This window comes from Carassius gibelio, chromosome A1 (genome assembly GCF_023724105.1).
Source record: "Carassius gibelio isolate Cgi1373 ecotype wild population from Czech Republic chromosome A1, carGib1.2-hapl.c, whole genome shotgun sequence".
NCBI lineage: Eukaryota > Metazoa > Chordata > Actinopteri > Cypriniformes > Cyprinidae > Carassius > Carassius gibelio.
In genome coordinates this window covers 5927661-5942113 of record NC_068371.1, presented here as the reverse complement: position 1 = coordinate 5942113, position 14453 = coordinate 5927661, and the positions used below count along the sequence as shown (strand labels likewise).

Sequence of the window (14453 nt, the reverse complement as noted above, 5' to 3'; positions counted from 1 at the left end):
TTACTTTTTAAAAATAGTTTTCAGAATACCCTACAGTGCCTTGAAATGCTTCCAAGGTTTTTTGGCAAAAGATATGCCACCCACATTATTCAAAGCGCTCTCAGTCTCTGTAAACTGTGAATTCTAATTTTGACCATGCTTGATCTCTACTAGCCTAAACAGTTATGCTCTTTTTCTCTTTGATTAGAACCATACAGTCATCACTGATAAAGCCGCTCTACTTGTTTGGATTCTGTGAAATCCGGAATTGGAACTCTCTACATTAGATTGGACATCTATGAGTCTTCCAAGTGACCATCTGTTCTGAAAGACTCCCACCACACACACTTGAGCATATAGTCCAGCATGGTTTTGAATTTCCTGATGATCCAACACAATCTTAAGGCTTTTCATAACTATTTTATGTTTCAGCACACTAGTGGCTAATCAGTATGAATTTATACAATCCTATTTGTACGATCTGCTTGCGCCCCAGTGATTGTTATGTTTGTGGGTGGACCTTCATTCATAAGTTTTCATATGATTCACATCATAAGAATTCATACGAAACCAGCAACTTGTAAAATATTCCCATTTTCCCATTAGTTCAGGTTGGATACTCAACTTAAAACTGCTTCATGCTTTTTAGTTGTGAGTCTCCACTCATTTTACTCATGAAAGAGAAAAAAAAAAAATCAGTCAGCTTATATTAAGTGAATCACTGTATAACTAACATCATAAATTGTTTTAAAATATTAAATTTGAGGACACATTTTTTTTTACTTTTAGCAGCAAGACCCATAGGATCATCATTTCCCATTACATTACTACAAAATACATTTTCATATTCTCATTATAAATACATTTAATTTTATTACAACATCATATGATGTGATTATGGAGTTCAATTTTATTTTTGATAAATTATGTTAATAATTGATTTGAGCTGATGTTGCGTTTTTTTCCAAGAAGTCAGATACTTCTTGACAACTCTTAATTTCCATCTTGTTATTTTACTGCCATCTCTTTAGATAATCAAGTTAAACAATGAGGGTTTAAGTGTCTGAGCTTGACCGGATCATCATTCTGAAGATCTTTTATACCCTTTATAGAAACTACAGAACTTCCTTCAAGCACAACACATGCATATTCACTTCTTAAATGAGAGAGTTCAAAAGGTACTGCATAACAGGAATAACCCTGTTCATGCATGATTTATTAGCCCATGATTCTTCAAACATATCTTGAAATGCTTCATAAAAAAAAAAGCATGGAATATAATGGCAATATTTCATTCACAGTTACATTCACAGGGACTGAGCTCATTACTTTTAATCATTTTCTGGTAAGGGGGCTGTCAGAGAAGCTCTGGAATAATGAAAGTCAGAATATTAAGTCACGCAATGCCCCATGTCAGGGTCAACAACCACTAGACATCCACAATGTAGCATTTCTACATACACCTATTACCTGAAAATTCTACTTTAAAATTAACTCCCAGCAGTGGAATAAATTATTATGGTCAAAGCCCTGAGAAGACTGAGAATTAACTCCCTGCTATGGTTAAACAAGGATGAAAGGTAGATAGATTATCTATGTAATTTCACTTGGGTGAAAACCATTAGCACATTCTCTCGGTGGAGTGAAAGGTAGGCATTCAGGTTCTCCGATACGATACATTTACTTCCCCATAACAAATCAATTACTTCTGGCATCAGCAGCATTTTAGTAAATGTTCTGTAGGAAAAACAATTGTCAGATTAAGCAGGTTTCAACTCACAAAAAAACCCCGGAATGAATGAGAGGCAACTTTTGAAAAGATTGTGGCTTAGTGGATTTAAATGAATAAAACTATAAATTGGTAAAAGAAAGACTGGATAGATTGATACCAACCATGTTAGCTTGTGCTGGATTCACCTTTTATTTAAACAGCCTTATTTGTTTTTCTTTCACTTCTGATTTTAGTGTTTGCATCAAACACTGTTTTGTTTTTCTTGACAATCTTCACGACAATGAACCATTTTATATGTAAGTGTAAAATATTCTAGCTGGGCCCCCCGCGTTAGTTTTTATAACATATTTCTTATGTCCACGGCAGTGTATCATGCTTTTCATGTGACTATATTACTGATGTTTCGGTTTTAATACATTTCTCAGTTTTTATTTAAAATATTAACAAAATAAGCTCTTTTATGAAATATCTGATGTGTAAAATACATGCATTTTGTCTATAAAGACCTTTCAAATGATCATCTTAATGGGTGCCACTTGAGCTTCAGCTAATAGTTATATTTGAAATAGAAATATGACAAAGGCAAAACGTCAAGTGGTTTAAGTTAAATGGCCATTTCTTTTCTTTTTATTTATTTATTTATTTATTTATTTATTGCTGTGCTTTTATGATTTCTATGTAAACACTCTTTGCATCTCTCAGAAGGAAAAGCAGAGCTTTAGGTGCTACATACAGCCAAGAGCAGCATATTGTTCTGTTTCCTTTTAATAAACGTCTTTACTTTTCACCCTTTTATGTTAGTCCTTGTATTTAGAAATTACAGTATCTGACATATTTTCTTTTTATTTCTCAATGTGATAAGGTGAGCCAGTTTCACTAATGTGCATATTTCTGGGATCATGTTTTCATGTTTTTATCTAACTGATGTCAGAAGGTTACAGATCTTCAGAATGAATCATTTTTGCAGCTTAATTTCACTAAATGGTCTTTTATGACTAGGAAAGTGCAGGTCAAAATATTATTCTACGTGATGTGATACTAAATTCACAAATTGATTCATTGTGGTTTTTATATAAAACTTCTATTAATGTTATCGTGAACACCATAAGCTGTTATCTGGGATGATGTAAATGTTATTCGTCTAAAGTGATAGTATCAGGCTTATTATGACTGCTCATAGTTGTGCAGTTGTGCTCAATTAAAAGATAAACATGGATTTGCTTTTACAATTAATGATACAGTTTGCACATTTTGTTCAGTTTCCTTTGATGTTTTCAGTCTATTATATGTTCAATGGCCTCATCAGTATTTTTATTTTTATATTAATTTATTTGCAGTTAAATGCTTAATATTCTGTATACAGGTTTATCAACCTCCTGTCGATGGCTAATGGAGTCTCTATATTAATGCATGGCTAATTTAGTGTGAACTGGTGGAACAGAAGGCAATGCTGCTTTTTTTTTTTTTTTTTTTGTGTTGAATTATGACAATTCATATAGAAACTGACACTGATGAACTCATGACATAGGTTGTGTTACATTTCGTCTAATTATAATATCCAATCAACAGCTTGTGTGAGTGATGGCAGGATGGGAGTACTATATTAGGGCTTGACTACATAAATCACATGGGTGCACATTCATTCAAAGTCATACAACACCACATACAACATCTGGAGAAGGAGTGAGTTTTTGCCTGCACTAGACACATAGCATCTCTCTCTCATTCGCTTCTAATCTCCTGGTCTTTCCTTCGCCTTTCTCTCTTTGTCTTGCATTCCATTATAACATTGAGTTGATCTCTTCCTGTTTCTGTTTTGTTTAAATCTGTTGCTGGTCATTCTCAGGGAATTGTGACATTGATGCTAATGCTGTGCTAATATCGAATGGGGAAGTCGTGACCTAATGGTTAGAGGGTCGGACTCGCAATCGAAGGGTTGTGAGTTTGAGTCCCGGGCCGGCAGGAATTTTAGGTGGGGGGAGTGCATGTACAGTGCTCTCTCCACCTTTAATACCACGACTTGGGTGTGTGTTCACAGTGTGTGTTTGTGTTCACTGCTCTGTGTGTGTGCACTTTGGATGGGTTAAATGTAGAGCACGGATTCTGAGTATGGGCCACCATACTTGGCTGAATGTCACTTATCTATATATATTTTATTTATATATATTTATATTTATAAATATGTGTTATTTATATGTGTGTGTGTGTGTGTGTGTGTGTGTGTGTGTGTTCAACTATTGATTGATTGATTGATGTTTGTTATAGTTATGGAATTACCTGCTTTTTATCCAAACAATGGCAGGCAGGGATGGAAAGAAGCATTAGAAGTTTTTGAGAAACAGGTCATTATTTTTCTAATCTAGATTGTTTCCCTTAGTGGCACATTAATTACATACTGCAGCTTCCTTCCCTTACACAACTAACTTATTCAGGTAACGCACACATTTGTAGAAAGCCAAGGCTGATGCAGAGTCAAGAGGTCATGGTTTAAGTACGAACCCTTTTAAGTGCTAGATTGCAATCTTCATTAATCCCCGAGTGCTGGAGAGTCTACTAAGAGTCCGCGGCTTTTCCTTGAGGAAAGATTGGACCAGAGCGTATCTGGCTTTTTCAGTTAATGAGGGCCTCTCTCTCTCCCTCTTTCTCTCTCTCTTTAGCTTTAGGAGGCATCTTTCATGTGGAATACGATGGAGTGAATTTTACTTGGCTTTCTGTTGTGTTCTGTTTCTGACAGCCGTTGGGCCCTTCGGCTTGTTTGCATCCTGCTCTCTTCTCTCATCAGCCTGCAGCTAAAGCACATAGCTGTTGGTGCCAATTGATTTTCTATGTCGTTTGTATTGAGAGTCTTAATTTATTTTGTAGCATTGTGATATGCCGTCGCAGTGGATAAAATGTGTTTGCGTCTGCAATTCTTTCCACTGTATGTCCTAGGAAATGAATTCCTCTGATTGTTTGCAGTGTTTTGTACTTTATTTTGAAGATGAATGTGTTTAAGACTATTTATTTTGCCAGATCTGATCAGGGAGTGGGAGTGTATGTGCCTACTAATGTGTGTTTATATGTTAATTGCTTTTTTCCCCCAACCAATCTCCATATTGTCTCACTGGTGCCATTAGAGAATCATTCTGCAGTTAAACATCCTCAGAGACCGGATTCTCATCTTCCACCTATCCAGTTTTTAGCCTCCAAATCTCGCCTCTATAAGCCCCTGAAATCATCAGCGGAGCCCCCCTGTAGTATAATACACTCTCATTCCGCACCTCCCATGTGTCAGTGAGTTTGTGGTCTATCCATAATCTCTTGCATGATGTCTCATATGAAGCATGGAAGAGATTCTGAGTAAAATTAATGTAGCATGACGTGCTACTTCTTTTTCAGAATTGTTCTCTCCATATCTGCACATTCATTAAAGCATGCATAATTTTTTTTTGTTTTTTGTTTATTTTGCTTTTTTAGATTTTTTATTTTATTTGTTATTTTTATTTTTTTGTGCTTGTTTTGTAGGATATCAATGTCACTATACCTTAATTTTCATAAGTGGGTTACTTTTCTACTTTTTACTAAGCTTTGAAAACAATTCACATAACTTTAAATTTCAAATTTGATGTGACTGAAAATAAATTGTTACATTATCTGAATAGGAAAATAGGGAATGTTAAAGGTTTTACGCTTGTTTGTTTACATTTGTTATTTTATTTACAGTGGGCTTTAGTGGACTGACTTTGCTTTTAAAAATTTCTGTATTATTTAGCAGAAATATGGATGAACATTCAGTGGTTATGCACGCCTAAACAAAGCTGTCATGGCACTTTGCTAAACCAGCTAAACCTTGAACCCCCCCACCGTAAAGGGAGTTTGTTATCAGTTTCCACATGTCATCTCAGTCTCTCTGTGCTAATGAGTTAGCAGGCAATGAGGTTTACTCTCATTAAGTTAGTGAGTGTGTGTATGAATCTCTGCAGGAGACAGGTGAAGCAGATGGCAGTGGATGTTGGTGATGGTGATTGGTGGATGAGGGAATCAGAACCCTCCTCCATGAGCCTGTTTCTGAAACCAGCTGGAGCACCAAATAACAGGAGACAACCAGGGAGAGGACAACTGTATACCATCATAGATATAGTACAAGTCATACAAAGACTTCAGACTGTGCTTGTTATATACAACTCAGTCACACTTAACATCCAATAACTATGTTGCTGTTGTACGTACTTTATGTATAGGCGGGTCTTTATTAAACTAGATTGTAATTTATCTGTGACCAGAGAAGGTGGGAATTGTTTTCACAAATTTCATGTGGTGCCACCATGCTATGTTACAGGATGGTCCTTCTGCTACCTGAGGTTAAGTGTCTTTCTCAAGGGCACAACAGTGATCGTTCAGAAATCACACCTTGAACTGTTTAAACTTGTAATCTAGAACTTTGGGATTTCCACAGAGAATTATGCACAATGACTGATAGATGTTTTTAGCTATAAACACATTTGTACAGTGCTTTTTGCTGACTGACATTATATATTTTAAAGATTTTTGCACCTCAGATTTACTATTTACAGGATGAGAACAGCCCCATAAACAGCCCCTTTAAAAAGTAACCTTTTTAAAATGTTCGTTGTGACATACAAAGTTCTGTCATAAAACTCTAGATGGCACAGGCTGATAGGTTCTAACTCAGTCTGACATAGTGATGTCGTCATTCACTGGATGCAGCTGATTGGTTTCTTTTTGTATCGGCAGCCAATAAGCTTGCTGCTCAAACATTCAAATACTCGGCTATTGCATGCTGTAGGTATTGCAGCATGCTTCAAAAACCCTCCACCTCCCCAGCTCCACCTCTATAGACCTGCTACGGGGTAATTCCTGTATGTTGTATATGGGTTCATCTCATATATGTTATATGTGCAGCAGCAGCAGTATTTCTTAAATGTTCACAGCAGCATGTCTGTGGATGTACTGGAAGTAGCAAATTTTGGTACTTGTTCTGCAGCAGCTGCGTAGCAAACCTATTCCCTCAAGAGCAAACACATTTACATTGCCATGTATTTTTTTTTTAAAGTGAAGTGGCATGTGGCCAAGAATGGTGACCCATACTCCAAATTGTGCTCTGCATTTAAACCAACCAAGTGCACACACACTGTATACACACATGGAGCAGTGGGCAGCCATATTGCTTCAGCGCTTGGGGAGCAGTTGGGGGTTTGGTGTCTTACTCAAGGGTCTCACCTCAGTCATGGTATTGATGGTGGAAGAGAACGCTGTACATTCACTCACCCCACCAACAATCCCAGCCAGACCTCAGACTCAAACCCTCGACCTTCAGGTTGCAAGTCTGACTTTAACCATTATGCCATGACTGCATATTATCATGCTAAACTCTCCGAGTGTTGTCATGGCAGAATTGCATTTAGTTCCAGCTGTTGGTGAACACAAGAATGCATCCGGTGTGATCAGCCCCTTTACAAGTTTCTAGTTTAAGTGCAGTGCTGTTGTACAGTGTTTAGCCCATAATACATCTTCTCTGTGAGACTGCTCTCCATTAGATCCAGATCGGTCTCTTGAAAAAGAGCTCGCCACTCTCTTGAGAAAACGAATCTAATTTCAGATCAAAATGTATTGAGTTTTATAGCATAGTTTGCTATGAAGGAAGTCATTATTAGTGTTATTCAAATGCATATCCAATGTACAAAATCTAATGCATTTCAAATAGATATTCCTAATTGATGCTTGAAGCTTTAAACGTAATCAGGATCAGTTTTCTATAGTAATTTACTGTCACTAAAGCCTTTTATCATTTAGATGTGTCTTCATCACATACGAATGTCATCCTCACAGACAATCCTGGCAGCTGACACCACCTGAAACCTCATTTTCATAGCTCTTTTTAGCATGAGATTTATTTGAGCAAATTAAAGCAATCGCCATTTGATTCCCACTTCACATGCCATATTTTCCCCAATGTCCTCAAACGTCACCCTTCCCACTTTTAAACTCCTGAAACACTGTAAAGTTAATTCAGTTTGTATAATCAGGGTGATAAAAAAGTATAAGGAATAGACTGAACTCTTGAACTCGTTCTCTTTGCAGTGAACGGAGACACATTCAGTTCCACAGAAACTTTGCCAGCTCAGCAAATCACTCAACTGTAACTCATTCAGTGTCTGTCTGCTCATCATGTTTGGAGAAAAAGGCAGGAAAAAAAAATGAAACTGAATATGATGTGTCCACACTAAAAGCTAAAAGTATTGAAGCTCACTTAACTAACGGTAGCTCAGCTGTTTTGATTATAGTGTATTTCTAGTTTTTATAAAGCTGTTGCAAGTTTTACAGCCAATTGAGGCACAAATGTACTCGTCTAATAAAAGTCTGATTCATTTTAATAGACCCTAATCAAGTTAGATGCAATATTGAATTTAACGGATGAAAACCAGGCTATGAGGGATATAATAAGTATTATATAAAGGTACTAGATCAAGTAATTTTACTTTTAAAAGTTTTATTGAGTTTTTGAATACTGATTTATTTGTTTTCTGAAAGACATTTCGTCAGCTAAACAGTTGTGTGTATTGCTAAACAACACATGCCATTGCACTGCAGCTTCATTTTCATTCCTGTCAAAAATTTAATATTGCACTACCCTGACCAAGGTCAATTGGTTAATTTGAATGATTCAGTGATTTGTTTTCCAAATGCAGATTACATCGTTACACCACTTACAATCGACTCTACTATGTGTGAGTCATTAAAATGTTCAACTCTTTTCAGAAAAATTATTCATTAGCAAACCAAAAACTTTAGCTTGGAGACGCTCTGCAATTGAAAATTTATTTTGCGACAAAGTAACTGCAAATATTGCATATAAAATGGAAGTTACTCAATTTAAATCTTTTGCACTTATTCAACTGTCACTCAAATTGAACACTCAAAATCATGCTGTTGTTGCGGATGTCTGGGCTGTGTTGACGTATTCAGAAGTGAGATTCAGAACAGAAGTTCTCTTTATAGTGTGACATTGTTTAATAATCAGAAAGTTATATGGTTTTAAAGATGTTGCACAATGTGCAATGCTGCCTTGTTAGGAACTTGAAGCTAGCTTTACTTTTTCAGAAGACCTTTCTTATTTTCAAATTATGAGTAGCTTGTTTCTACACTCTCAGAAAAAAGGTACAAAAGCTGTCACAGGACACCTTTAAGGTACCAGAATGGACTCTTTAGGTACAAAGGTGTGCCTTTGGAAAAGGTACCGCCGCAGTAAAAACTTTTGTACCTTGTATTTTCTTAGAGTGTAGAGACATTAGCTTCCAGAGCACAAACACAAAATCATGAATTACAAGAAAATTATATTGTGTATGCACACTGTCCACAGATTGGACATGGCTCAGTTCAAACACACATCTTTGTTTGAGGGTAACAGGCAGTTTGACTGAGTGTATCCTTGTGGTTTATTGAGCCAAACCTCCTACCCAGCTTGAGAGCGATGGAAAGCAATTTCACCTCTCTCATTCTCATTCTCAGGTGATGCATTTGTTGTGGAGTGATTATGTTCACTCTGAGGTCGTGTCCATTTTCCCAGCAAACTGTAATCAATAGAGATCACTGGTTTCTTGCAGTCAGGGATGCTTCGGTCTTCTGGCTTTCATTTGGTTTTACACATGCATTTTATGAATGACAGGCATTGACAGTTGTGCAGAAATCTGCAGAGCTTTCTCTGGAATTCTCCAGGTGCAAATTCCATGTGGGCCTTGTGATGAGCAAATAAGACGAGGAAATGAGAATGCAAGGGAAATACATTTAGGAATGTTTGCGTGTCTGTGTGTGTTTGGTAAATTCCATGCAATATAAAATAATCATGTTAGCAGAATTTTGAATAAACAGAATAGATTAAAGTTAGAAAGAACAGGAAAGCAGAGCTGTTGTGTTGTAGAAAAACGGGGTTGGGTTTTTTTTTTTTTTTTCACTATTTAGAGAGCAGCAGTTTCCTCCAGCTTTTGATATAAAATAACAATGGCTGTAAATTCAGCACGAAACAGAAATTGTGGTCATCTTTTCTCCTCTTTAGTGGTGTATATCTGAATGAAATGGCTTTTTGAATGAGAAAAAATGTAGGGCAGAAATCGATTTTATTCATTGGGAATCAGTTAAATCATTGCTTGCTAATTGCCACAATCTCAGTTGAGTGACGGCTGCTTGCAAAAGTATAGATTACAGATCATTATAGATCATTTTTAAAGGATTACTACATTTTTAATGTGTATAATTTGGACATTTGGCTGCATATTTGTTTTTTAAGTCTGGCTTTGTTTAAAAGAAATTTAGAGAGAGCAGCAGATTGCAAATGAGGTGAGAGAGTTAGGAGGCAATACAGGTTGTTGGAAGAAGGAAGGATGCTAGCGAAGATGGCATGAAGAGGGAGATGGAATGAGTTCATTAGTAACGGAGCAAAGATTCTGCAGTTTGAGCGGAAATTCAATAAGGAGGAAATAAGATGGGGAAAATAATACACAGAATGACTGCCTTTGTCCAATTAGTGTTTGGAACAAACATACACACATTTGCATTTAAATAATGTATCAGTTTGTTCTGATTCTGATGAATTTGTCTGCTAATGACTTTAAAAACCATACCTGCGTGTAATCAAATCTTGATAATGTTAAATGTATAGAATTAATTTATTATCTCTCACTACAATTGCTTTCAATAACTAAACAAACAATTCCTCTCCATCTCTGGATGAACGTGTGTTTGTGTGTCTGTCTTCAGAGTATTAAGTATCACAGTCAGAGGTCGATAGTATGGATTTGTTATGGCTGAAGCACCCTGACACATAAATAGCATGTAGTTGAGAGTGGTCTTTCTCTGTGTGTGTGTGTGTGTGTGTGTGTGTGTGTGTGTGTGTGCCCTCTGGGCTGACATTCCTTGCCCCATGGCCATTACTCAGTAAATAAGAATGTGAGCAAAGCTCTCAAACCTTGAACTCTACCATTAACGCACAAACATAAACACATGTACGTACACACACATACTCATCCTGCACTTATCCTGATCAATGATCTTGGGCCCTAGAGTGGGCTCAAGAGAAACAGAAAGATCAAGAGTGAGAAAAGGGAGAGAATGCTCTTTCGAAAATGACTTTAATGCCTGTGAATGATGATTTTAATCTCTAGCTCTAAGGTTACAAGTAAGACTATTACAACTCATCACATACTTCACAGAGAAGCCTGTTAGTGTGAATACTGATTGATATAGATTGCATTTTGCAGCATATGGTTGTAGCATCTTAATCATGCTTAGATAGATGTGTTTTGGGACATGTTACATTAGGATTAAGTGGCTTTAACAAAAGCAATGAATAGAAGGTGACCAATTACCAGTAGAGACCAACATGCGCCATTACAGTTTCCATTAAAACCAATACAATTTTCATTACAACCAGTAAAACCATTATAAATTATGTGATGGTAAAAAAAAAAAGGATTTAAATAAATTATAGAAATAATTATAGAAATTGAAATAAATTAGGAAATAAATTCGCTAGATAAGACCCTTATTTTTTGTATTTATTTTTTTGGTTGAGATTGTGTAGAGCCCTTTGAAACTGCCCTGAAACTGCAATTTGGAACTTCAGCCCGTCGAAGTCCATTATATGGAGAAAAATCCTGGAACGTTTTCCTCAAAAATCTTAATTTCTTTGCGACTGAACAAAGACATGAACATTTTGGATAGCACGGGGGTGAGTAAATTATCAGGACATTTCTGTTCTGAGACTGACCTAATCCTTTAATATCACAATATTATTTTTATTGACATAAAAGCACCCAGTGTGTGACTGACATGCTGGAGAACAAGATCTAAAAATTATTTTGCAGTTTTGCTGAAATGTCACGTATGTCACATATGTTAGTTACCAGGTATGCCAGTCTCTTAGCATAAAAGTGTATTGTAAGTTGTTTCAATAAAACTTATATTTATTTACTACATATCAGCCACTAACAACTCATCTAAGTGCATAATCTCAGCATTTGTGTGGAGTATTTGTCATTTCACCTTGTCTTGCCTTTGATTGTGTCCATTCCTCTCTAACCTGCAGTACTTGGAATTCACTACAGCAAAATTACCCAAACATCTTGCCTCTCCATGCCCTCGGGACAGTTTGTTCTTGCCTAGCACCGACTGCTTTGATGGGTGTTTTAAAGGCCAGTGGGAAAGAGCCAGATGTCCACAATGCTGGAATCTCTCAGTGGTCTCCTTGCCGATCCACTTTCCTGTGGCTCTGCTCATCGCACAAACACCCATCACTATCTGCCTGTCAGCTGTGGCATGGTCACACTCAGCCTTCTCTCTTCATTAGATTTCATGCAAGCTCACCGCTCTCACGTTATAATGTTAGCTAATTTATGTTGACCTGGGGGTTATTGACTTTCAGACTCCTTAGTTTGCCTTCGGGTCATTTGATTACTCGCTACTTGTTGTTTCCAGGTCATTAGATTAAGGTATATCACTAATGTAACAATCTAACACATCAGAGCATATAATATCTTGCCGGGCTAATACAAATCTACACAACTCCATCAGCTGCCGCTCAGCACACTTCTGTTTACTCCTGGAATTCTGCTACATCCCATCATCATTTCCTGGTTGTTCATGTTGTACATTTAGGCAATTCAATTTTGTTGAGAGATATTGCCACTTGATATCTCTGACTTCCGGCCATGTAAGCATTTTTGTTTTCAGATGCTGGGAAGATGTTTAACAAAATGACAATGCTTGGATAATGCTTTTTTTTTTTTTAGTTTAGAGTTATCAACAAAAAAAAATGTTGTGTATATATATATATATATATATATATATATATATATATATATATATATATATATATATATATATATATATATATATACATGCCTGATCCGTAACTCCGCTTTGTTTCTCGGACCTCGCAATTTACAAATTAAGCAGTGGTTTAAGTACATGTTGTTTATTGGGATACACTTTCTGTCATTCTGAGTTGGGTGGAACTCATTTAGCATCATTTGGTATTTACATATTCAGGATAAACAAGAAACCAGAAAGAATACAATTCATTATTCACCGTCAAAAGACATAAAGAAGCATACAGCACCTGTGTTTGGTAAATGAACTCAACTCACATTTGGTTTTTTAACTTTATGTCTATTAATACACACTTTTATTCTATTCAGGAATATTCTATGGTATAAAAAAAAAGTGGTGGAAAAGCAGCGTTTGTGTGGCACTGCACTAGTCAGTCTTATTGACAGGAACAGCCTTGGCATCTCTTTGGGTCTGACTCAAACAACTAATGCAATGATAAAATATGTGCATTTTCTCCCTCTTTTTTTTTCCTCAAGGCCATCAGCAAACTATTATAGCATAGAAGTAAAAAAGGAATAGTTAATATAAGTTATAAATAAATACTCAGAATGCACTTCATTCAGTATGAATAGAGCTGCCAACAACGTGACAACAATATGAGCAACAATATGCCAACAATATGAGCTCATATTACATAACTGAATAAACTTTTCCTATTCTTACATTAACTATACTTTATATGTTAGTCTTGAGTGAAGTCATTTGCATTGCATGATGTTACAGCCGAACTCTGTATAAATGAGTGGAAGAAAGTGTAATGTCCTCGGAGCAGTCAGAAACAGTCACCTCACATTATGCCACAAATTACACTGATTGTGTGTGAAATCTGTCACCTGTAATGAAGCCAATTAAAAAGTCATAAGGCAGTATTTTTTTTTTTACTTTTTTTTTTGTTTGTTTTGTGATGGTGTCTTGGTGAACAAATTTGAGTAACTGTTAACATGTTGAAAAAGAACTTTTTTTATTATTATTATTATTATATTTTTTACAAAAAAAAAAAAATATTTTTTTTTTAGAACATCAAAAGTTTTAAAAGCACCAAAAATTTTGAAAAGCCAAAAGAGCAATATTTATTGAACAAAGCAATCAAATAATATAGGTCATTAATATATATATATATATATATATATATATATATATATATATATATATATATATATATATATATATATATATATATATTTATTTTTATTTTTTACAAAGTAGGCTCATGTAGAAAGCTTTTCGAGTGCAAAGGTGTCTCTTTTCAGCAACTTTTAATTCAACTACTTTCCAAAGCTTAATAGGAACATGTATACTTTCCTCTCCATAGCCATAAAACTGTCAAAAGTGATTTCCAAAACAAGAACAACCACCATGTGGCGTGAAATATTGTTCCTCGGAGCCCTGCATAATGTGCTTGTGCAATTTCAAACTTCGAGAAACTTTTGTGATCAAATTTTACTTCCAAATCATAATCCCACGCTGAAGAACCACGCTAGGGTTGTTTTGAATCTTGGAGTAGCGCAGTGTGACCACCGCAACTATATCACATATACAGCTTTCATGTTGTAACATGAAAATCTCTTGGCTCTTGCAGATGCATATGCAAAAGCAATGCCACATCCTCCTACCCAACCACATAAGAGCAGGGCATAAAGGCATTATTTCAGAAGGGGGAGGATTTTATTTCTCCAAATAAAAGCAAATTTTGTTTGATGAAGCCAGCCCAGGAGATACAGTATATAGAGGTAAAGCTTCCCGGCTTCTCCAGTATAATGTCTAGGGATTGGGAGGGTATTATTTCTCAGTTTAAAGCTAGAATGGAAGTGAAGCGCATCCAGGACTGTTTTATATGTATGATTCTTTTACAGTCACC

The 14453-nt window shown here is 36.0% G+C and overlaps 1 protein-coding gene across 1 annotated transcript in view; it reads left to right on the top strand.

Annotated features, from left to right (window-relative positions):
- Positions 1–14220, top strand: part of LOC127984004 (uncharacterized) — a 34488-nt gene extending 20268 nt beyond the window's left edge. Inside the window, exon 3 of the mRNA XM_052586489.1 lies at positions 14175–14220. Coding sequence (XP_052442449.1) covers positions 14175–14220 — 46 coding nt within the window. The remainder of the gene's footprint in view (positions 1–14174) is intronic.
- The last annotated feature ends 233 nt before the right edge of the window (positions 14221–14453 follow it).